At 48.4% G+C, this 24371-nt stretch overlaps 1 protein-coding gene across 3 annotated transcripts in view; it reads left to right on the forward strand.

Annotated features, from left to right (window-relative positions):
- Positions 1–24371, forward strand: part of PCSK6 (proprotein convertase subtilisin/kexin type 6) — a 189515-nt gene that overhangs the window by 87431 nt on the left and 77713 nt on the right. For all 3 annotated transcript variants that reach the window (XM_084756042.1, XM_084756040.1, XM_084756041.1), the window contains exons 7-10: positions 8370–8542; positions 14033–14245; positions 17888–17988; positions 23806–23909. In XM_084756042.1, coding sequence (XP_084612168.1) covers positions 8370–8542; positions 14033–14245; positions 17888–17988; positions 23806–23909 — 591 coding nt within the window. The remainder of the gene's footprint in view (positions 1–8369; positions 8543–14032; positions 14246–17887; positions 17989–23805; positions 23910–24371) is intronic.

Here is a 24371-nt window from a genome sequence, read left to right on the forward strand (position 1 = left end):
TGCTGCGACTGAAAATTCCTAAACATAGCAGGAGGCTCCTGGGAAGGAGGGGGGCGCTAGAAAAACCCTGACAGCCACACCCTCCCTAGGTAGCTCTGTTGGGCAGAGCTCTAGAGGGCAGGTGAGGCTGGCTCCAAAAGCAGTGGGCTGTTCCTCAGACAGCCCCCCAAATGTTGAGGGAGGCATTTCACTCCTGGTGACTCTGAGAAGGACAGACTAAAAAGGAGAGACTCCAACCAAGCCTCAGGCTTAGTGACCAGCCCCAGGAGTACCTCTGGTCAGTGTCTTATTTCCCTGCCTTCTTTAGAGGCCAGCTTACAACGGAGTTAGCATGTTCTCTCTCTCTCTCCTCTCTCTCTCTCTCTCTCTCTCTCTCTCTCTCTCTCTCTCTCTCTCTCTGTCTCTCTCTCTCTCTCTCTCTCTCTCTCTCTCTCTCTCTCTCTCTCCCCTTCTCTGTCTCTCTCTGTCTCTCTCTGTCACACACCCTCCTCATGGGGGTTCCTTGCTATGCTTGCCTGTGGTGTAGGTGTAGATATGTGAGTGTCCTGTGTGGCTTGAGCTTGTTGTCTGCCCTGTGTCCAAAGCGTCCAGCTCTTGCTGAATTCCTAAGCCTCTAGAAAATTCCTAGCCCCATCCCCCATGGTGGAGGTAGGGGTGGGGGAGATTGTGAAAGAGTCAATATGAGAGACAGCAGCCCCCTAGACCAGTGTTTCTCAACCTGTGGGTCACGACCCCTTTGAGGATTTGGTATCAGCTGTTTACATTATGATTCATAACAGTAGCAGAATCACAGTTATGAAGTAGCAGCAAAATAATTTTATGGATGGGGGGGGGGCGGTGTTGTGGGGGTCACCACAACATGAGGAACTGAACTAAAGGGCCTCAGCATCAGGAAGGTTGAGAACCACTGACCTAGACAATTAGCCATGACTTTTCTACCCTTCCATTTTGCTTTGAGACAACAACAGGACCCAATTCTAAGGAGGGAATGTGGTTTTCATTATGACTTAGGTTTGGCAAGGCCGTCTGATGAGCAGATGACTGCCACTGATTGAGAAGGTAGCTTGTGACTCACAGCTCCCAAGAGGACAGGCCATATCACATCGTGCCATCACCTCCTGGGGAAGCTCCAAGGTCTTTCAGGAGTCAGGGAAGCAAGGGGGAAGCGGAGGGCTCGTTGCCTTTGGTTTCCAGGGGGAAGGCAAGGTGTTTGGCAGGGTAGCGAATGTCCCTAGTCATCGGCTAAGTGCCCCCTCCCCTGGAGTGCTAAGGGCAGGAGTACTGGGTCAGACTGAGGGTTCAGTAAAGGAAGTTACAGGTAGAGCCTGTGAGCTGCTTGGTTTCCATGTGAAAGATCTGCTTTTCTATGTGAGTCATTTACTATGTCTAGAAGTTAGCCAAGGCTAAAGAGGGAGTCTCTTCAAGATTAAGACCCCCCAAGTGTCCATGCGTCAGAAGACGGAGTTAACATAAGAACCTGCTCATGGCTACATGCACATGGCTGTAACTGCCTCTCTCTGGGAGGACATGGAATGCTGTATTATGAGATCGGGAATAGCACGGGAGGCTAAGAGAGACCTGGCTTTCTGGTCATCTCCCATGGTCTCCATGTAGTGGGGTAATGGCAGACTGCAGGTGTGTCCTGTCAGCTCTGTAGACCTCAGCTCTCAGGGCCTGGAAAAAGGCTGTCAGGTGGGCATATTTAGAGCTTAAAGGGCTCTAAGGAGATTATGAGACTTGATGGTTTTGCAGACTTGTGGACATGAAAAAACTATTCATTTTTATTTTATGTGTATGAGTGCATGCATGTACATGCACCACGCGCATGTCTAGTGCTCATGGAGGATAGAAGACGGCATCGCATCCTCGATAAAGGAAATTATAGGTAGTTGTAGGCCAACCTGTGGGTGATGGGAACCAAACCCAGATTGTCTGGGAGAGCAGCCAGTGCTCTTAACTGAGGAGCCACCTCTCCAGTCCCATTTGTGGCCTTTTAAACAACTGTTGAAACCTCCATGCATGGCTGCCCCTGAAATAGAATGAGCTATGTTTTTTTTTCTGGAAAACAGATGAACAAACAAACATTTCTATGTGGATTTACTGAAACAAACTCAGGATTAATGAGTTGGGTTTGTTGAGGAGGACTATTTGTCACACTTGGGAAGCTACAGTCTCATTTTCCATGCTGCTGTTCATCGCTCTTGCATCGCCACACATTTGCTAAAGGCAAAATACATCACTGCTCAATAAACAAAAGTGGCCCAGCAAGGCAGCTCCCCTGCCTTCCTCCAGACGGTAATGGGCAGGCAAGATGGCGGTGTGTGTGTGTGTGTGTGTGTGTGTGTGTGTGTGTGTGTGTGTGTGTGTTCTATCTTCCTTTTCATGTTGAGCTCCCTCAGGAAATAGTTGTAAGTGCGAATGCTACATCTCGTGCTCTCAATAGAGCCAACTGCATGTTGCTGTGTTTGCCTTGCTGTACACAAGCCTGTTGTTCAGAACGTCACAATAGAAACCAGAAACATGGAGGGAGGATGGGTCACCATCAGAAAAATTGGTGTTTTCTTTTAACTTTTACTACGAGACTTCTAAAATCATTGATTTCAGCCAGGTTCTCCAAGGGCATTTAAACTATTAGGTTTAGGCAATCGGACTAATAGGACTCTGGATTACTGAAAGGAGCCCAGCCTGCCCAGAGCTCCCTGGGATGGACGCACAGGAGCATGGCGGGTGAGTCCCAGCAGCACTCTCCTTTTCCACTCAGACACAAACTCACCAGGCTCAACCACCTTGTCTGTCTACCTGGCACTCATCAGAGTGGATGGGTCACAACATTTACCATGCAGTCACGCACCCTGACCCCGCCCACAGGAAAGCAGCCCAGTGGCAAGCTAATGACAGGAGTTAGTTTGCCATCCAGATGATTTGTTCAGATTATTTATAGTAAATGAGCCTTTCTTTCTTTTTTTTTTTTCCTTCCCCTCCTTGGCATTTGCTGGGAGCCGTTCATATTTAAAGCTAATGTTGGAACAGCAGGTTTCTACTGAAAATATTTACCTTTTTTTTTCTGTCGGCAACTGTCAGTGCTGGGGAAATAGATGCAGTGTTAAAAATCTCAGTACTCAACACTTACTTCTCACACGCCAGTCAGCCCTCTTAAAGATGGGGAGCATTGGTGAGGGCTGCTGAGGAGTCACCCTGCTTGTGTTTTTATATATTTTCAGACATCTCCTGGCATCCCCTTCTTCTCATTTAGAAATAGGCGCCTCACCATCTATTACCGGGTTGAAGAGCCTTAGAAACACAGGTTCAGTTTCAGCACCAGAACCACAGTGTTGGCTTTGGCCGCCCTTGTATGTGTCCAGCATGCTCTCCTGCCCGCCTCTGCTTCTCACTTTATTTATTTCTTTTTACAGATTTTTTTTTAAATTTATTGTATATAAGTGCTTTATCTGCAGAAGAGGGCAACAGATCACATTACAGATGGTTGGGAGCCATCATGTGGTTGCTGGGAACTGAACTCAGGACCTCTGGATGAGCAGGCGGCGCTCTTAACCTCTGAGCTACATCTCCAGCCCCCTGCTTCTCACTTTACAGGCGTAAGGAACACTGCCCTATCTATGGAGCGGCCCTGAGAACCAGGACACGCTGCTGTAACAAAGTCCCTGAGGCTGGGTAGCTCGCAGACGGGCATTTTCCTTGCCTCCCAGTTTTGGAGGCTTGCAGCACAAAGCAGCGCAGTGCTGACCGAGGCAGGGTCCCCCCTTGGCTGTGTCACACGGTGGCAGATAGAATCACAGCAGGAGCTTTTGCAAGAGGAAGAGACTGCAGGGTGGCAGAGAAGATGGGGAAGGATTCAACAACGCCAGTCATCCTCTTTTGTAACAATCTCCTCTCTTGAGGCATAAGCAGAGTCCCATGAGACCTTCTTTGGTCCCTACTGAAGGGAAGTCCCTACAGCCCACTCAGGATGCTGGCCACCTCCCAGCAGGCACCACTGCATCTCTGTAGCACCACACTGGGACCAGGCTTCCAGCATACAAACTCTTCAAGGATACTCTCAAACCGTGTCTGAACCACAGCCAACGGCTCCAGCTGCGTCTTCATGAGTCTCCTTGGTGGTAAATACTATAGAAAGTGGGGACCAAAAAGGCCTGGGTCCATGCCCAAGGTCACGCAAATCTGACACTCTGACTTAGGCCTCTTTGACTCTCACTGTCTTTCCGCTTTGAGATGCTTTGTCCGTGTCCACTGCTAACTCCTGCACTGTCGTGGCTGAACGAGCTGGCCTGGGCCCAGCATCTCGGAAACAGCCATGCCACGCTGCTAAGAAGTGTTGGGAATGCAGACTAGAGACTGGGGAAGGATGGTGCCTCATGGCCACCTCAATTCTTCTACCCAGAACCCCGAAAGGAAAGAAAGTACAAGGAGCCCATTTCATACTGCACGTGTGCTGTGGCTGCGGTGAGTCTGCCCTTGCCGGTGAAAGGAACTTCACAATAGATGCCCACAAGCCGAGGGGAGACTTGGCCTCCATTTTGACTATGAGCTTCAAAAGGAAATGAACACTTAACAGTTAAATCAAGAGCCTGTGTACTGAGGGATGTGACTTAGTGATAGAACACTTGCCTAGCACGCACAAGGCCCTGGGGGGTCGATCTCCAGAGTATAAAAACTATTATGAGTACAAGACAGAAAACTTTATGTACTCTGCAAAGGATTAATTCCCAAGACAGGCAAAAGTAAATAATATGCTATTTAAATACACACACAAGTAGAAGACCATAGGTTTAAAAGACAGGGAAATGAATAACCCAACGTTCTGAGCAATTTCTTTCAATAAGTAGGATGACAGAGAGTGAACATGGGTAGAGACCACCCCTCCAGTGAGTCACATCCCCTTTCTTGTATTCCATGGTGGGCTCATAGGATCCATTGTTTTATTAGGCTTTATAACTGGCAGGTATGCAAATGTCCTCCTTCATAGATATCAAATGGCATATCTTTAGAAAATAAGGAAGGAATTACTTATTGAAATTATGTCTATTTTTTTACGGATAGGAGAACCGAGGTTCAGTGGGGTCAAACACAGTAATTGTCTCCTTCATTCGGAACTTCCATCATCGCCTTGGACAGAAAACCAAGATTTGGACCGTGAGAGAACTTCCAGGGTCCCTCTCTGGTCATAGTTGGCAGCCACAGCAGGGCTCCCACCCATGGCAGAGGGAGGCCTGCTACACTGAAGGCCTCCCCTCCTAGCAGCAGGTGACACAGGGCCTTAGGTCCCACTGTGTGGCTGGTCATGTTGTTTCTCTGGGCTAGCCAGAAGGCAGGTAGCAGAGGTGATAACATGTGGATGGCCGTAGATGGAGAGCCAGGGAAAAGACAGCTGGCACTGAGCAGAAATCCACCTGGGCTGCTCATTTTGGAGGCCTTTAAGCTTTAATGGAAAGGCTCTCCTGTGACTCCACCCCAATCCTCTATTTCACCTGGGCCTACCTGGCTGACTGCATCCATGGCTCTGGGCACTACTGTTGGGCTGACTTCTGATGTCCTTGACACCCGAACCTTGCTATTATTTTTTTTTTACTTTCTGTAAATCTTTCTGACAGTGGTTTCAAGTAGAATCCCCACACCTCAGAAAAGGTGTTTGCAGTTAAGCCCGGTGTCCCACTTACGTATGAGGCCAGGCTACTGTGCCCCAGAGCCGCCCTCCTGCCCCCTCTGCATTGACAACTACATTGTGCAGACTCCCAAGGATCCTCCACAGTGGCACCTGCGTTAACCCTCTTGCTTATGACGTGGGAACTTCAGGGCAGATGCTACTGGGAAAACCTTAGAGCAGTGGTCCTCAACCTTCCTGATGCTGTGACCCTTTATGTAGAATTATTTTGTTGCTACTTCATAACTGTTATTTTGCTACTGTTATGAATTGTAATATAAGTAAATATCTATGTTTTCCGATGGTAGTGACCCACAGGTTGAGAACCACTGCATTAGAGGAACTTGAACTTTAAATACTATTTAAAGAGACTAAATCTCCCAATTTTAATAGGGAGGATAGTCTCACCTTGGTAAATGATAAAGTACGTCTAGTTATTTGTAACCGGCAGGCTACTAGGCAAGAAGATATAAGACAAGAAAATTGGAGGTGTATATTAAAGTTCTGGGCTCAGCAGCTAGTCATCAGAAGCAAGGTGACATGACAGCGTTTGTCCCTGTGGTCTTGCTTGAGTTGGGAGCCATCTCCTGGCCCCAGGGTAAAGTACTACAGTAGACCTTTCGGTGTCCAAGGGACTAGGTCCAGAACCTACAGAGATACCAAAATGCTTGGGCTGAAGTCCTTTATATGAACTGGTGAAGCATTTTCATAGGATGTGCGCACACCCTCCTGTGTATGTGAAACTATCTCCAGGTAGTGCACATTATAGGATGCAATATAAATACCATGTATAGTTGTTTATTGTTTAGGAAATAGTGACAAGGATAAAGTCTGTCCCAGTATAATACAGAAACTTTCGGGTTGGGGGAGCACGCAGAACTCATGGACATAGAGAGCTGACTCGTCTACCTATCTGTCCATGAACGTCCATTAGACTTCCAGTTCCTGAAGGTCCCCCATGCAGGTGCAGTACAGGTGAGGTGCAGACCCCTTCCATGGTGAGGCGAGCCGTAGAGGAAGAGGTACCTGGGCCTGCTGTGTGTAGGGCAGAGTGGAAAACCATTGGTAACCGTGCCTTGAAAAATATCCTTCATCACGCAGGGCAGCACGCCTCATAAAGTTCACTTTTTAAAAAGGAAAAGAGGGCTGGAGAGATGACTCAGTGGTTAAGAGCCCTGGCTGCTCTTTCAGAGGTCCTGAGTTCAATTCCCAGCAAACACATGGTGGTTCACAACCATCTGTAATAGAATCTGATTCCCTCTTCTGGTGTGCATGGAAACAGAGCATTTATATACAGAAAATAAATAAATTAAAAAAATAAAAAGGAAAAGATTTGTGATGAAAATGTATGTTTCAGCAAAAGAAAATGTTAGAAGAAAGTGACCAACCTGCCATCGTAGGTTGTTTTTGTGCTTACATAAGCTTCTATCGAAGAGGGTAAGGTCTGCTTCTCCACTGTGTGATAAGTAGTTCTAAAATGTAGTCTATGTTTCCAGGGTAGTCATGGCCCTCACACATACAGACCTGGGTGCAAGAGGCTCTGGGGACCCTCAGAAAAGTGTTCCTGGTAGTTGGGGGTCTGGGTAAGGTGCTTCTTGGCCTCTTATTCAAGAATGAAATAAAAGCCCACCCAGATTGCAAAGTATCAAGGGGACTTCATTAAAAAGCAAAGCTGTAGTATAGATTAGAAATGGATACAGTATCAAGACTGACAGTGGCCATGTGAGTGGAGGGCAGTCAAGGATGCTGACCATTTTGAGGGGCTACCTTTTGTGGGGTTCAAGAGAAGGCAGAGCTGATTACTAAGGTATAATGTACAAGTGGTTCTCTATTTGACTGACAGCCTTGGCCCTCTGTGCATTAATCATCTGCACTCTTGGTTATGCATAGGTAAAATAGTAAATAGAAAACCCTTCCTAAAAGCTCACTTAAGGAAATAGTTTTTGTCTGACTGTGTATGTATCCCAAACCAGTTCAGACCAGATGAGCCTTTCTACTCTCAGACCGGAATGTATTGGGAATATGTTTGAAAAGAAACTGTACAGTTTGATGGTCATTAAAGTTATGTAACCAAAAGCATCTTGGGGGAGGAAAGGGCTTATTTCTAAGGTAGACCCATCACTAAGGGACGAAACTCAAGCAGAGCAGGAACCTGGAGGCAGGAGCTGATGCAGAGTCCATGGAGGGATGCTGCTCCTCATGGCTTGCTCAGCATGCTTTCTTATAGAGCCAGGACTACCCACCCAGGTGGGCCCTCCAACACCAATCATCAATAAAGAAAACACCCCACTGTCTTGTCCATAGGCTAGTCTGATGGGGGCATTTTCTTAATTGAGGTTTCCTCTTCCAAAATGACTATAGCGTCTGTCAAATTGACATAAAACTAGCCAGGCAGTGGTGGTGCATGCCTTTAATCCCAGCACTTGGGAGACAGAGGCAGAGGCAGGGGCAGGAGGCTCCCTGAGTTCAAGGCCAGCCTGGTCTATAGAATGATTTCTAGGACAGCCAGGTCTACACAGAGAACCCTGTTTCTAAAAGCCAAAAGAAACAAACTAGCCAGCACAAGCACCGTCTGGGAGCTTGGTGGCATGGTGTCCTGACGTAAGCTTCGGCAGGCTCTTGGGCCTTGCAGGCTTCCTGGTCCTGGGGTAGCTTCACTGCATGCTCAGAATCCCCGGTGCTAACAATGAGCCTCTCCCTTTGCTTGCAGGCATTCGGATGCTGGATGGCGATGTGACTGATGTGGTTGAGGCCAAGTCCCTGGGCATCAGACCCAACTACATTGACATCTACAGCGCCAGTTGGGGGCCAGATGACGACGGGAAGACAGTGGATGGGCCTGGCCGTCTGGCTAAACAGGCTTTCGAGTACGGCATTAAAAAGGTGTGAGTAACCCAGCGCTATAGGGGAGCACCCAGGGCGCGGGGGTCCGGCGGGGTTGACTGCACATTTTGAACCTTTAAATATCAAAGAGACACCAGCCATGGCCTGAAACAAAACTGGCAGGAAAGCCCTGGAGTGCGAGAATGAAGAAGTCTCTTAGGGGCTCTGGGAAACAGTGTGTTTCCATTTGAGTGGAAGGGCATAGCTGATCCACAGAGAGCCAGCCCACCACTCATCGTCCCTAGATACTCCATTGGAGGCTGAAAAGGCCTGCGTAGATGGTGGGAGGCGGCTCAATCAGATCTCCTGGCCGCCCCTTGGACTATGCAGGCGAAGTTCTGAGTGGATCTTTCTGTCTTTCCTGGAGTATGGCTAATCCAAAGCCTCGTTGCAACAGGGAGCTGTCACCTGGACACCGCCCCCCCCCCACTACTACACAGCCCAACACAGTTACAATTTCAATGGTGAGCCATTGAGGACATCCAATTGGCTACCCCATGAACCTGGGAGGCTCCAGGTTCATCCCAGAAGGCCTACCCTTCCTCAAGTGTCTCTGTGACACCCATTGTCAGTGTGGTGGGCTGGTGATGGACTCAAAGAAGATGAGGTTGGGAAACGGTAGCAGGAAGTGAGCCTGTTTTTTGCAAGCCAGGTGGCAAGACAGATATCTGGGAGAGGACAGCTTTTTGGAGCAGTCAGGTGGGAATGTGGACTGTGTCCAGGAGGCCTGGGGTAGGGGGTACTGTAATAAGCCCAGCTCACACTACAGGTGTGGCTAATTAATGCTGGAAGGAATGGGAAGAGGCCCATCAGGAAAGAAAAGAGTGCAGGGATTGAGCCTATTTTTTTTATTGCTTATAAATTAAAAACATTTTAAAAGTTATTAAATTGTAACCGATGCACAGCAATTCAGACACAGTTAATAGTTAATAAATACACTCAAAAGCACCAAAAGATTACACAGCAAATAACTTATCTGTCTCCCTCTACCCTGCGCTCCTGCCCCAGAGAGGAACAATCTTCTCTGTCTCTGCCACTCTCTGTCTCTGTCTCTCTGTCTCTGTCTCTGTCTCTGTCTCTGCATATGTGTGTGTGTGTGTGTGTGTGTGTGTGTGTGTGTACATGCATACCAGAGGTTAACATCAGGTTTTCTGATTGTTCTTTGCTGTATTTATTTATTTCATTTAAAGATTTTGTTTTTATTTTATGTGTATGAGTACTTTGCCTAAAAGTATATCTGTGTACCGTGTGCTTGCCTAGTGTTACAGAGGCCAAAAGACGGCATTGGATCCTGTGGGTCTGGAGTGATAGGCAGTTGTTAGCCTTGGTGAGGGTGCTGGGGACTGAACCTGGGTCCTCTACAACAGCAAAAAGCACTCTCAACTGAAGTCATCTCTCCAGCCTCTTTTTATTTACTTTCAAGACAGGGTCTCACTATGTCATCCCTGTCTGGCTGGGATTTCATGTTAAACAAGCTACCCTCGGGCTCTGAGATCTACTTAGCTATGCCTCCCAAGTGGTGGGATTTTAAAGGCATGTGCCATCACCTTTTTTGAGATACAGTCTCTCAATGGGCTCACTGAACTTGGAGCTTGCTGAGCGTGGTCTGGCTGGCCAGCAAACCTGTCTCTGTCTCTGTCTCTGTCTCCCCAGCTCTGGGATCACAAGCATAGGCCATTGAACTGGCTTTTTCTTTCTTTCTTTCTTTTTCTTTCTTTTTACACATGGCTTCTGGGGATTAAGCATGGGTCCTCTTGCTCATGGTAGGCATCTTACTGACTGAACCATCTTTCCTTCCTGTCCCAATCTTCTTAAAACTCTCTTCAGGACTCTCTTTCTGGTAGCCATTTGATTTCTTCCTTGCATGTATTGAGTCAGTTACTATGTGTTATCTTTTCTATGGCAACAAGAGTCTTTGCCACAGAACATGCTGCTTTGCTCCCTCCAACCAGTGAATCCCTGCAGTGCCTTCATTTATGTACCTCTTGGTCCAGTGATATACTACGTCTTCACCTACTGCTAGGCATGTTGAGTCTGCACAAATCTGCACACCCCCACAGTACAAGGAAAGCCATCCTCTTCCAGTGCCCTTTCACCAGGCCACTCAGGGCCATGATGCCTGAGAAATGCGCAACCAGAAGCAGGTGGGGGTGGGGTGGGGGTTGTCCAACTGCCGGAGAAAGAAAGGTAAAAGAAGAAGGGCAGAGACACACCTGTGCTCAGACATGGAGCCCAGAGCCTTTTAACGCCACTGCTCCAGCAGGACACAGACATAGCTTCCATTATTCTGCTGGGCACCTGAGCTCAGCCATGTGCTGAGCCATGTGCTGGGCCGGCCGGGAGAGCGCTGGCAGACTCAGGCATGACCAAATAAGCCACCGCCCCGCAAGGGATTGCTGGATAAATAAATCACTTGTTTCCATGACTCAATGTCCCTCCCACCGTTACATCACTCAGATCTGAGCCCCGATGACAAGCGAAACATCCTAAAACTTAAGCTGAGCTGCAACTTCGGAGAGGCTGACTTAAGTCAGAGGAGGTCACGTTTCTCTGCGCAAAAGGCATCCCGACCGGAATGGTGTTAATGCCGAACATCTGGCGTTTCTACGAGATGCTTTCTAAAGATGTGGCTCCCAGCTCTGCTTCTGGGAGAGGAGGAAGGAGATGCCTGTTTCCAAAAGGTCACTTGCAGTGTGTCTAGGTTTGTGTACTGAGCTTACAGAAGTTGGAGCGACAAAGACAGGAACTTTGCATTCTGAGCCCTGAGCAGCAGCAGCCTGCCTCTTCATCGGGTTGTCCTGGTAACAGGGATGCGTAAAGGGAACTCCCGTAGCCCGCCTCATTCTTGTCATGCTTTCTTAAAATACAGAGGCCATTTAAATGTTAATCGTTCTGAAATGAAGTATGTGAGATAGGCCTCTTAAATCACAGCTGCCTAAAGATGCCAGGGAGCATGCTCCCGCAATGTGACGGCCTCCAACCAAAGTGCATGGCCCCATCTGTTACTCTTCCATGCCACCCCATTGGTGACCTATTCTCTTTTTCTGTAAAATGTGGCTTTGTCTTCAGGGGATGATGTGCTGGAGTGGCAGGAGGCTTTAGAAGCCATTATTGGGCACAGGGACCTATTTAATGCCAGCCCTTGTGAAGCCTCACTCCCCCATACCCCCACCCCCACCCTTCACCTCCCATCCCAACTCAGGAAGACGATTAAACACTGTGATCAAGAACAACTAGTCTTGACCAGGTGGCTAGGGTTCACCAGCCCCCAGGAAGGCATGGCTGGCAGTCTCTGTCCCTGGGGAGGACACCAGTACAGTCTAATGGAGTTCAAGCCATGGTTTTCCTGAACAGAAAACCACATGGCTGGGGCCGGGGCTGGGGCCGGGGCTGGAGCATCCTTCCAGCATGTGTGCTGATCCAAGATATGGAAGGTGGACTTAAAACCCCCAGGGACAGCAAAGGCCTCTCTTCGCAGCCCCAACCTAGCTGTGCTCCCTGCCTCCCTCCGAGTTCTCTCTCTGGAAAACCACAGTAAGAAAGGAAGGAAGCCAGTGATACTGTGATGCCTGTGGGGACACTAAATGGTCAGGCAGCAAATGCCTCAGGTCAGATGGAAAGGCTAGGACCAGCAGCACAGCGTGGGCTGGGAATTCTTAAGCATGCAGATTCCAGGCCCATCAGTGCGGTGCCGCTAGGAGGTGGACGAACCTGGAAGAGGTGGGGCCTAGTGGGAGATCCCACTGGTCATTGCCACCACACCTTGAAGAGGATTGTGGGACTGAGCCCCCACTCCTGTGTGGTAAATGGACTTCCTCTGCCATGATCCTCTATTGTGAGATGTCTCCAAAGGCCAAGCCAATGGCTACTGCCAGTCATGGGTTGAAAGCTACAAACTATGAGCCAAATAGCCTTTTTTTTTCTCTGTAACTTGACTTACCTCACATAATTTGTTACAGTGCCAGACAGCTAACTGACAGACCACCCCAGACCTGCTGGGCCCAAAGATGTCTGTAACAAGATTCCCTTGTGGTTGAGCGTGCACACATTAAGAGTGGGGAGCACTATCATCTGCTCTCTAAGATTGTTGGACTTTGCAAAATAAGAACATTTTATGAACTGTTTTGTGTTGGGTACGGAGTTGAGAATAACAGTGTATCTTGTGGTGGCTGATTCTCATATGCTAAATGCCTTTAGCATTTGGATTTTAGTCACTTCGAACTGGCTTCTGATTAATCTTTTCCAACAGGTAATTATGGTCTTACTTTGCTTCATGATGAGGACATCCTCTGAGAAAGCCATCATTAGAGGATTTTTGTCATGATGTAACCCCGTGATAGAGTCCTTACTCAAACTTCGATGGCACAAAAGCCTGCCACATGCCGAGCTTCTCTCCCCTGTGTGTCCATTGTTGACTGCAGCATCCAGAAACAGGCCATGACCCAGTTCACACGGACACACCCATTTCCTTATTTTGTGCCTTTCCTTTAGAATTTCTTCTTGTGTGTGTGTTTGTGTGTGTTTGTGTGTTTGTGTGTGTGTGTTTGTGTGTGTGTGTGTGTATGTGTGTTAGTGGTTGTCCCACATGCATGTATAGACACCACATGCTTCCCTGGTGCCTGCAGACATCAGAAGAGGGGCGTCAGGTTCCTTGGAACTAGAGTTATCAATGACTGTGCTGCCCTGTGGGTGCTGGGATTCGAACCCGGGTCCTCTGCAAGAGCAACAAGTGCTCTAAACTGAGCTGCGGGAACCTGCCTGACCCGCCATCGTCAGGTGCTTTCTCTCTTCCGTCTTCTGATGAACAGGGAAAGCCACCAGCCTGGGTTGGCATTGACATCCAACTTGACCGCATTAACACTCACCCGCTTCTCCACGGCAGCTACCTCAGGGAACGCTAGTGGGGTGGACGTCTGGAGGCAGATAGCAGCATTCTAGACTGTGGTCAAGTTTATCTAGTCAGTGTCACACAGAAGTCACAATCTCACCCCCTCACTCTTCACCCTTCACCCCTCTTTGAAAAATGAGCTGGCCCTCCAAGACGCTTACCTCTGCAACAGTGTTTTCAGGAGGTTAATGCCCTTCCCTCTCAAAGCCAGCTTCTTTGATCCATAGAACTTAAACATTTCCAAAAGTTTTCCATTGCCTCTCTCTAACCTTGGTCCTACCCCTAGGCCTCTAGGTCATCAGCTACTGTAAGAGACTTTGCTCTGAACTGGGGCGGCTCGCTTTGAGGGTCTGGATTTTCCTGTGAAGGATGGAGGGGTCTTTTGGCCCTTCTCTGACAGGATCTGGAGTACTTCTGGTCTTAACAGTGCTGCCTCAGGCAAAATGGCTCCATTGAAAGCCAATGGAAGCCTTGGGCAGGACCTCCAGGGTCTCCGTGCAGCCTTCACACCCCTGTGGAAGAACACGCTGAAGGTGGAACTGGTGTAAACGGCTACCCCTGGGGCCTCACCACACTGACATTCTGTTCTTGCTTCCGTGTAGGGCCGCCAAGGTCTGGGCTCCATTTTTGTCTGGGCCTCCGGGAATGGTGGGAGAGAAGGGGACCACTGCTCCTGCGACGGTTACACCAACAGCATCTACACCATCTCCGTGAGCAGCACCACCGAGAACGGCCACAAACCCTGGTACCTGGAGGAATGCGCCTCTACCTTGGCCACCACCTACAGCAGTGGGGCCTTCTATGAACGGAAGATTGTAAGTTCTCTCCTAAGGTCTAAGGGCTTCTTTACCCCACGGGCCAGTTTGGCCGAAAGCAGATTTTTGTCAGCTCGCAGCTCCCCATCCTCATGTCTCTGTGAAGAAGCTGAGCCTAAGGTCAACCCCAGTGCCTTGGCAGCCTGCCTCAGACTTTACTATTTTATAAGATGCTTGACTCATCTGTGCCCAGAAATGCCAATTTAAACCCTCTCTGACTTTAGAGACCTAAAAATGTCATTTAAGAATGGGGTTCATCCTCGTTATATCTCCTTTTAGCTCTTTGGAGTTCTGTGGTCACATCCCAGAGTCAGTTGAGCAGTCCTATTCGGATGCATAAAATAGAAAGTCTTGGTTTTATGCTGAAACATTCTGGAAACCCAAGCATCCTAGGCTTCTCCTCCTCTGCCAAGGGACGTGCCCTAGACACTTGGAAGTAAAGCCACAGGCTTTGCCAGATCTGCTCACTGCAGTGACCGGAAGTGCTGTTTTTCTTCCACTCTTCGTTGTGGTGCTCAAACCCATGGTGGGCAGGGACCCCACCACTGAGCCACATTCCCAGCCCCTGACTTATCTTTCAGATGGTAACTGTTTTAGAACAGGGATGGAATTCATGCTTCTCCCTTCTGTACATACTTTCCTATATTAAAAGAGAGGGGGGGGCAAGATTTCCAGTCTAAATTAATGCAGAATTCAAATGCATAAGTCATTAAGTTAGAGTGTAGATGGTTTAAAAATGGGCCTTGGAGCTGGCCAGACATGGTTTGATTTTTAACACTCACCAGCATCTTTTCATTCCTCTTGCTGCTTAGACACATCTTTAGAAGTTATTTTCGATTTTATTTTTATACTTTATTTTACTTTTTCCTGCCCTGGGTGCACACAGACACGCAGGCACTTGCTGTGCACTCACCGATGGTCAACCAGATCATCCTGCCATCCTGTTGTTGGCCTGGTGGTGGCCCAGGCTGGTTCACAAAGGGTTAAGTGTTACTTTACCATCCGGCAGGGTCACTCAACCCTGGCAGGGGCAGCTGAGCCTCTGGACCACTGTCCTGTTCATTTCCAGCTCTTCTTCATTTGAGCACAGACTCGAAGCTTTCTGAAACAGATGCTTGGGCTGAAACCCAGCAAAGGCCTCCTTGGGTAAATGGGTACACACTGAGGTTGGCATTACTGGACACATTGTAGTGGGGACCGCATCCTCAGCTGCATCCTCAGCCATGGCACTCAGCTCTCTGCAAGTGGGACATGTGGCTTCATTTACTTACCTGTCATGCTTGAATGTACACACGACAGCCATGAAATACTTTAACTGCCCTGCACACTGCCGCCTCCCTTTTGAGATGGTCTTATGTAGCCCAGGCTGGATTTGAACTTACTGTATAGTGGAGATCATCCTTGAACTTCTATTCTTTCTGCCTTCACCTCCCAAATGCTGAGGTTACGGTCAAATGCTGACACATCTTGCTTAATTCTTTGTTTTGCAAGAAACAAACAAACAGCTCTAGTGTCAGTCAAAACTCTGTCCCCTTCTTGCAGCATCCACCTGGAGTGAGTGATTGCTCACGAAGGGACGTGGCTCTAGAGCAGAACAGCAAAGCCCTTACTTCTTGCCTTGGGGACCAGAAGGCGAGGGTCAGTTCGGAGCATGTGAGCAGAGTTCCAAGCAGGACCCTGAGTCTCGAGAAGGCTCTACCCCCGCTTGGTTCAGCTCCCTCACAGGGCTAGTCTCCCTTCCCTCCCTAACTCTTCTCCTCTGAAGCTGGAGAGCCAGCCTTGGCCCTTGCTCAATCACAGTTACTGGGCTTCCCACCCAGAGGCCATTTCCCATACTGGGCAGGAGTAGGTGTCCCACTGTGACCTGAGCTGGAGCAACAGAAGGGCTGGGGATGCAGAAGTTCCTCCTGGCTGGCCCTTTTCCCTTCCTTTGAGGTGCTTTAGTCCTACTGTGTGCAGCATGGAAGCTGGTTGGCGCAAAAAAATACCAATCAATTCTTCCCATGACTACACACACACACACACACACACACACACACACACACACACACATGTATATATATACATATATATACATACATACATATATAGCTATATACACACACATATATACATACATACATACATACATACATACATACATACATACATACATAACCCAGGCCACATACCCTCTCCTGCCCAACTGTGATGTGACCAGAGAAACACTCTCTGTGGAGAAGGGTCCCTTCTCAGCTCATCCTCAGGGGTCCCATAAAATGGCTACATGAGCTTTGCAGCAGGTGGGTGGGTGAGCTGGTTTCCTTTTGCTGCCCTCACCAGTCATCACAAACTTAGCATCCTTAGGGCAGCACAAACTGGCATCTCCCCACATTGTAGTTCAGAAACTCAGCAGCCCCTTGTATCTCAGCTCCAGATGCACAGGCTGAAGCCATGGTGTCGGGAGGATGCTCTGGCACTCTGACGTCTCTGGGGAGGCCCCTGCCTATGCAGACATAACATGAGTCACCTCCCGTCAGAGCGAGACTGAGACTGAGGTCCGCATTCTCTTGTGGGCTGTTGGATGAAGGACATTCTCGTTTTTAGAGTTCCTCTCTTCCTACCTCCATGGTCTGGGTTTCCTCAGCTCCTTCAAAGGCAACCATGATGGCTTAAGTCTTCTCACGCCTCGCCTCTCCAACAGGTTTTTCTGCTTTCACCATCTTTAAGGCCTTCTGATTCTATCAGGCCCTGCTGGATAATCCAGAATGATCTCTCTGATTCAAGGTTGGCAACTTTGGTTCCATCTGCAGAGTGCATAGAGTTCCAACCTCGAGCAAGAGTCACAGAGGTCACGATCCCACCCAACACCACTGACCTCATGTGTTGGTCCCACACCCTCTGCCCACTGTGATCTCCCAGGGGCAGGTACAAGTCAGACTGAGCCTGTTGTGAGACCCTGAGTCGATGTCCCATCCTCCTGGAGCCATCACCTCAGCTGAAGACAGGCAGAGAGTCCCAGCTGGCAGAGCCAGCCTTGCCTTCCCCCAAAAGACCAGCAGCCCTGTTGTCCAGCTCAGCAGGCCTTTGTAATGACAAGAGCACTTCTGGTTCCTCTGGGAGGGATGTCTCCCATCCCGATTCTTAACTTGCAGCTAAAGATAGAAACACCATCTGGGCTCCTGAGCACTTTATGACCCAGGTTTTCATCTCTCTTAAAGTGCTGGGTGACCGAGCTCAGCTCTTCTTCAGCATCAGGTTTCGTGCATATTAGGGGCAAGAGCGAGGTACCATGCAGGAAGAAGGGCCAGCATGGGTCCATTTCATCCTACCTTACCCATTTGACAGCACAGGTTCCTGTGATCTTCAGGAACCAGCTGAGCTGACCCCTTCTGCAAGCATACCCCATGCCTCCAGATGCCTGTCTTTTCTGCTGGGCCCCTTGGTTTCCACCCTGTAATTAGGCTGTCATGCAGCACACCTGCAGTTTTTCACCTGCATGCAAAGCCTGGAGGAGCCAGACAGCACATTGATCTCATGCCTTTTCTGCCAACGGTACCCAGGGTCACTCTCTCCAGATGGCAGCACGCTGAGGACCTCAGTGCTCTCGGAGGAAGCCAGCCTTTCCATTGCCCCTGCTTCATATGCCTCCCTTTCGTGCAGGTCACCACGGATCTGCGTCAGCGCTGCACCGACGGCCACACTGGGACCTCAGTCTCGGCCCCCATGGTGGCTGGCATCATTGCCTTGGCTCTAGAAGCAAAGTAAGTTTCAACCTTCCTTCTTTTCCTTTGAACACACCTAACACGCCTAACATGAGACCTGGCATCCTGAGAATTTTAAGCGACAAGCTCAGCCATATGACATGCCCATTTTCATTGCCATGCGCCTCGCACTGTCACATCACTTGAATTTTGTCATTTTCCCAAACTGAACTTCTGTTCCCATTGAACATGAACTCTCTGTATTGGAATCCCCTGGCTGCCATAAAAAATTGCTTATGCAATAGAAATGTGTTCCTGCTGGATTGAGGCAACAGCAGGGTTGGCATCTCCTTGGCTTGTGATTGGCCACCTCCCAATGACTCACGCTGGTAACCTCATTTACCTGAACTACCTTTTTGTAAGCCTTATTTTGAAATAGTCCATTCTGAGGCGCAGAACTTTACTACATGCTAAATTCAGCCCACAACACACCCCTTCTCCTTCAGCCGCTGACAGACGCCACGCAGCTTCCTGTCTATGTGCTTGGCAGCTCTAAGTACATCGTGTTACAGAACCACACAACCCTAATCCTAAAAGCCCAAATCAAAATGCTCCAGAATCTTACTTCTGACCTCTGAATTTTCAGATTAAAGATATTCAACTCCTGAAGTCTATGCAGATACTCTAAAGTTCAAAATCTGTAATCCCTTTTTGCATTTTGGATGAGGATGCCTTCCTTGCCTGTTCTGTCCTTTGTGGTTGGTGTATTTCATTTAAAACAATATTGTCATGGATGTTTATCTGTGTTGTTGTCCATGTCAAAGTTTCTTTCCTTTTTAGGCCATTCCTGGTGGTTTTTCCTCTTCATAAAGCCCACTATGTCTTCCCCTTAGTAGGATCCCAGGGCTCTCCACTCATAACTGTACACCCAAACTGTGCTCATGGACCAGGCTCTCCACTCATAACCACACACCCAAACTGTGCTCATGGGCCAGGGCTCCCCACTCATAACCACACACCCAAACTGTGCTCATGGGCCAGGGCTCTCCACTCATAACCACACACCCAAACTGTGCTCTAGGCTGTCATAGATTCTACTTCCTTGAACCTTGCTTCTTAAAATGACAGTGACAAGGTGTCGCTTTGCCTGTCTAGTTCCTACAAAACCTAGAGTTATAATGTGTGAATGGGTCAGACAGAAAAGGATTAACTGCACGTATGAGTCACTTTCTCATTAGTGTGACAAAAGATTCATTTTAGCTCAGTTTGAAGAGATACAGTTCATCTTGGTGGAGAAGGAGACTCAGGCTCTGTCTGTGGTGACAACAGCTGTTGGCACGGCTTGTTACTTCTTGGCAGATCAAGGAATTCTTTTAGACCAGGCCTAAGTTATAACCTTCGAGTCCCACCCCTACCACGTCCAGTGATCCCTTTCTTTCTGGTAGGCTCACCCTACCAGCCTTCCCTCCAAAATCAATATCATCAGCCAGAGACCAAATATTCAAACTTGGGAGCCTGTGGGGGACATTTCCCATCCAAACAAAAATCCTTTATGTGGAATTGTGGAGTCAGAAACAGTTTAAACATCAAGTGTCACATAACAACCCAGCATTTGCAGTAATTCTTTGTTCTAGATGAGTTCTTAAGTGATTCAGAGAGAATATTTGAAACTGTAAATCTTTGTAATGATGCATGTTTGCATGCTGACTTCCACACAGTCAAAGACCAGAACTCTCAAATGCTACCACTTTAACAAAAACAGCTAAATATTTTCAATTTCCAGGCCAAAAAAAAAAAAAAAAAAAAAAAAGTTAGCTTCTGTGTCCTGGGGTTCTGCAATAATTAGTTACTTGTGTGGAACGTTGTATTTTCATACTTAACAATTCATCACTCTCTATTTTCCTCCATTCCTCATTGGAAACATGCAAGGAATTTTGTTAGTCAGACCTAAATAGAAAACACACCCTGCCTCAGGACCAGTTGCCCCAGAAAACTTGTCTGTGGACCGTGGAAATTAATGACAAGTCGGAGATTTGCGGGTATAATTCAAGTAAACCTCACTTAAGGGAAAATGTACTTAGAGATTTCTGGGCTTAGGACTGGTCCAGGAGGGAGCAAAAATGGTGTCTAGGGACTGGGGCTGAGTTAGGACACTTGGAGACTACAATGTCCAGCAGGCCCAGGCCTCAGGGCCCCAGCATTGCCATCTCCTATCTCTCAGTGCCATAGGTGACTGTCTTAGAGCAATGGTTCTCAACCAGTGTGGGTCACAACCCCCACAGGGGGCCGCATATCAAATATTTGCATTACAATTCATAGCAGTAGCCAAATTACAGTTATGAGATAGCAATATCATAAATTTATGGTTGAGGCCACCACAACAAGAGGAAGTAACTCTATTAAAGGATCAAAGCATCAGGAAGGTTAAGAAACATTGCCCTAGAAACACTCCCAGCAGGGATGGAAGGATGTGTGGACAGCAAGTGACAGCAGGCAGGCGACCTAAGAAGTCCCCCTGGTTTGATGTAGATCCCGGGTGTCCCACCCACCTCTTTTTTCACTGAAAATGGTTTTGGACTGAGGCTATAGTTCAGGGGTAGAGTGTTTGCGTAAAATGACTGAGGCCGCAAGTTCAGTCCCTGCACAAGAGAAGAAGATGGAGAAACTACTTGAACACTCACTGCTGGCCGTGGCCTGAGTGACCTGGGGAAATGGTTTGTAACTCATATGACCCAGAAGACCCCCCAAAGAATCATGCAAGTTGAGGGGTTTACCTGAGAAAAGCAAAGAAGCGCCCAGGCTTTCAAGGATATCCTTCTTTTAAAAAGGCCCCATGTATCTGAAAGATGTCCCTTTACAGAAGCAATGCGTGTCCCCGTGCTGTTGGAGTTGGTGAGTATGACTGGGCTAGCCAGTGAGGCTGGTCACAAGACTGGAAGCCCCAGAAAGCATGCTGAGGTTTTTGCCACATGTGTGTGACAATGCATGTGACAGTGCTGAACTTAGAGAGCTGGAAGAGTCCCCGGGTGAGCCGGGTACCCACAATGCCCTGCAGGCTGCACTCACAGAGCTCAGGGTCACATCAGCTTCTCCTTGGGTTACCCTGGCACTAAGAGGTGATCCTCCCCGAGAGGAAACAGTGCCTCAGCAGGAAGAGGAAGAGGCTGTGTAGAAGGAAAAGATATCCCTGAAGAAGTAATGATTCATGACATGGAAAGAAATTCAGCATCAAATAAATACAGATGGAAGAAAAACTAATTCCTATCTTCTCTCTTTCGGGACATAGTCTGTTCCCAATTTTGAGGTTCATGCTTTCTGGGACCTCGGTGCTAAACTTCTAGGGAGACTGGCTTCAGCACGCTTGCATCGGCCTCACTGACACGCCCAAATAGCTTACTGTATCATGTAGTCAACAAGGGGCACAGCCACGTCCTCCCTGTCCAAACCCTGATGCCTGAACCTGGGACCCCTCTGCCAGAGTATGTGGCCTGGGGCTACCTGCGGCCTCGGAATCTATCTCTAGGCCGAAGGTTGGCCCATGCGGCCTCATGAGGGAGTAGACAGAGGATAAAGAGAGAGTTCAGCTGCAGCCTGTGGCCAGACAGGAGCCTGGAGACTGGGTAGGTGGATGTGGTGAGACGACAGGGGGACCATGCCAGCAAAGCAGCAAGAACACAGGAGAAGGGCCAGGGGAGACTGGAGCAGGAACCTGGAAAGTGTGTTCCTGAGGGAAAGTGTGCCTAAGACTGACAAGGCAGCTGAGCTCTTGATAGGATAATGAATAGCGTGGGAGCTAATGGCACAGCAGTGGCTGGAGCAGCCACTGTGGAAAGCAGTGTCACACCCCCCCCCCAATTAAACACAGGCTTGCCAAATGACATAGTGACCCAGCTTCTAAGTATTCACCAGAAGAACAGAGTGAAGGAACCCCAGACCCTACATTCACAGCAGCTCGGTGTCCGTGGGTCGGTGACTCAATGAACAAAACTTGACAAGTCCCTGAGGTGGAATATTAGTCACCATCAAAAAGGGAGGACACTCACGGGGCGGTGGTGGCACACGCCTGTGATCCCAGCACTTGGGAGGCAGAGGCAGGCGGAGCTCTGTGAGTTCGAAGCCAGCCTGGTGTACAGAGTGAGTTCCAGGACAGCCAAGGCTACACAGAAGAAACCCTGTCTCAAAAAAAAACAGAGACAGACAGATACAGAGAAACTGACACATACTATAGCAGGGATGAAACTTGAAGATGTCATCCTGAGATAAGATAAATATTGAAGTTATTCATCTTCGAAGAGCTACCTTCTAAAGCCATGTTTATAGGACTAGAAAGCAGAGTGGTGGTTGCCGGGGATGGAGAAAATCTGCATGGAGAGTTGTGTTTGATGCCGTTTCAGTTTGGGGAGATGAAAAGGTCTGGGGTGGTTTTAAATGGGGTGATGGCTGTCCGACAGTGTCAATGGACCTAATGCCCCCCCGAACTATATTTAATGTTGAAAATAGTAAATTGTACTTTATGTGTTGCTTTCGACTGCACACAGTAGGCATTGGGAAAATGTTTGTGTTGGCTGGGATGGTCCTAAGGAGGTGGCCAGGTGGATTTCCTCACAGGACGCCGCCGTTCCTGAGAGCAGTTGCTCCTCCTGGTGGCTCTTGAGTCCCCCAGTTGTGGGTCTGCCTCTGCTGTAGGAGCACATGTGACACAGGCAAGCATCCGTAGCAGACAGATGTGGACAGAGTAAGCTCCTGGGACTCTCCTGGTCACTCTCATTTCAGCAAGTGCTGCAAAGATCGAATGGGAAGATCATTTGTGGAGGGGGATAAGGACGCTCATTTGTTCTTGGCTAATATTCTGATCGAAAGATAATTTAGATACGTATCCAGCTAATAAAACATTCACAAGCACGTCTTGCTTGAATCACGAACATGGACCTCAAGCTTTTCACTCAGCTGTTAGTTTCATGTTGCAAAAATATATCCCTGCCCTGGGTGAGTCTGACGTAGCTGTTGCACGGACTATATTTAAAGCGTCCTTGCAGAAGCATCCTGCATTCAGATACCCAGATTCCATGACAACTGATGCAGAGGAGAAGGCAGGAGTAGGGGTTTTGTTTCCGGCTTTTCTCTACTCAGTGACAGTACAGAAAAGCTCCGTTTTCATCCAATTCTGGGCCCTGAAGAATGTACAGTGCTCCCTTGAAAGACTGCAAGTGCTGCTTACACTAATATTTTTATATTCCTTAGATGTTGTACAGTTAGTGTGGTCTTCTTTTATCTTAGAAGTGGCAGTAGGAATAACCAGGGCCAAGCTCACCCCTCCCAGGCAGTGTAACATGAGGTCATCGCTGAGGGACAGGGCAATTAGATGGACAGGAGGGTGATGGGGCCTGGCTTCAGAGGTGTTTAAAATCCAAGCAATACGGTATGTGATTGACACTGGGGGGCCGTGTGTTCTTGGATGGCACATTTCTATGTGTGCTGAAAGGAGGTGTTGTAAATTTAGAATTCCTATAGTCTGAGGCCCAGCTTCCCCTTAGAACAGAACCCAGCTTGGCATACCTTGTGCATGATGTCATAGAATTGCTCCATGACTTGATAATGTTACTTTCAGTGGCGTCAAAAGTTTTCCTCTCTCCACTTCCAAAATACCTGTTACAAACTCAAGTGGGTTTGGCAGCCAGGCCAGGTGTCTCCTGCCTATGGATTTTTAGGTCCTTGGAACTCTTTCAGCTCAGGCTTCAGTTGCTGGAGATGGTGGTTGCAGAGTGAGGCCTTGTGGAGGTGTGCAAGCTGAGCCCTGGGTTGGCTCCCCATCCCTGCTGGGGACGGCCTGCCTAGTCAACCCCACCGACTTCAGTGGTTTCTGCTATGTCGTTACAGCAGCCAGCTAACCTGGAGGGACGTGCAGCACCTGCTAGTGAAGACATCCCGGCCAGCTCACCTGAAGGCAAGCGACTGGAAAGTCAATGGTGCTGGGCATAAAGGTGCGGGGCTCCCTGCTGGGCTGGGAGAGACACTCTGTTGACCCTTGCGGAAACCCAAAGAACGTTCACTGTTATCATAAACTACGTGTTGCAGGAATTTAAAAGGCTTTGCGGTGACTTGAGGACAGTTTCCTAGAGCACACGCTAGCATGAAGGGACAGCCTCAGTATCCCAGAGTCCAGGTCTTTAAATGCCACAACTTTTGCCATGTCTCGGGTTTATTAGTCCTGTTTTGATTTGCTCATTCATTTTTGTTTTTCACAAATAAATGTGATTTACAAGGCAACTTTGGAGCCAGCCGTGAAGGCATGAGATACCGTGAGTTCAAAGCCAGGCTCTACCATTTTTGGTACTCATCTTCTATTTTCCCAACTGTACAAAAAAGACATTGAGATAGCTATGTAATTTACTTTTGCTTTCTAAACCTGCTGCCAGCCAGCCCCTTTGTTATGGAAGTAACTA

The sequence above is a fragment of the Acomys minous genome, assembly GCF_964271855.1.
Source record: "Acomys minous genome assembly, chromosome: 2".
NCBI classification, from domain to species: Eukaryota; Metazoa; Chordata; class Mammalia; order Rodentia; family Muridae; genus Acomys; species Acomys minous.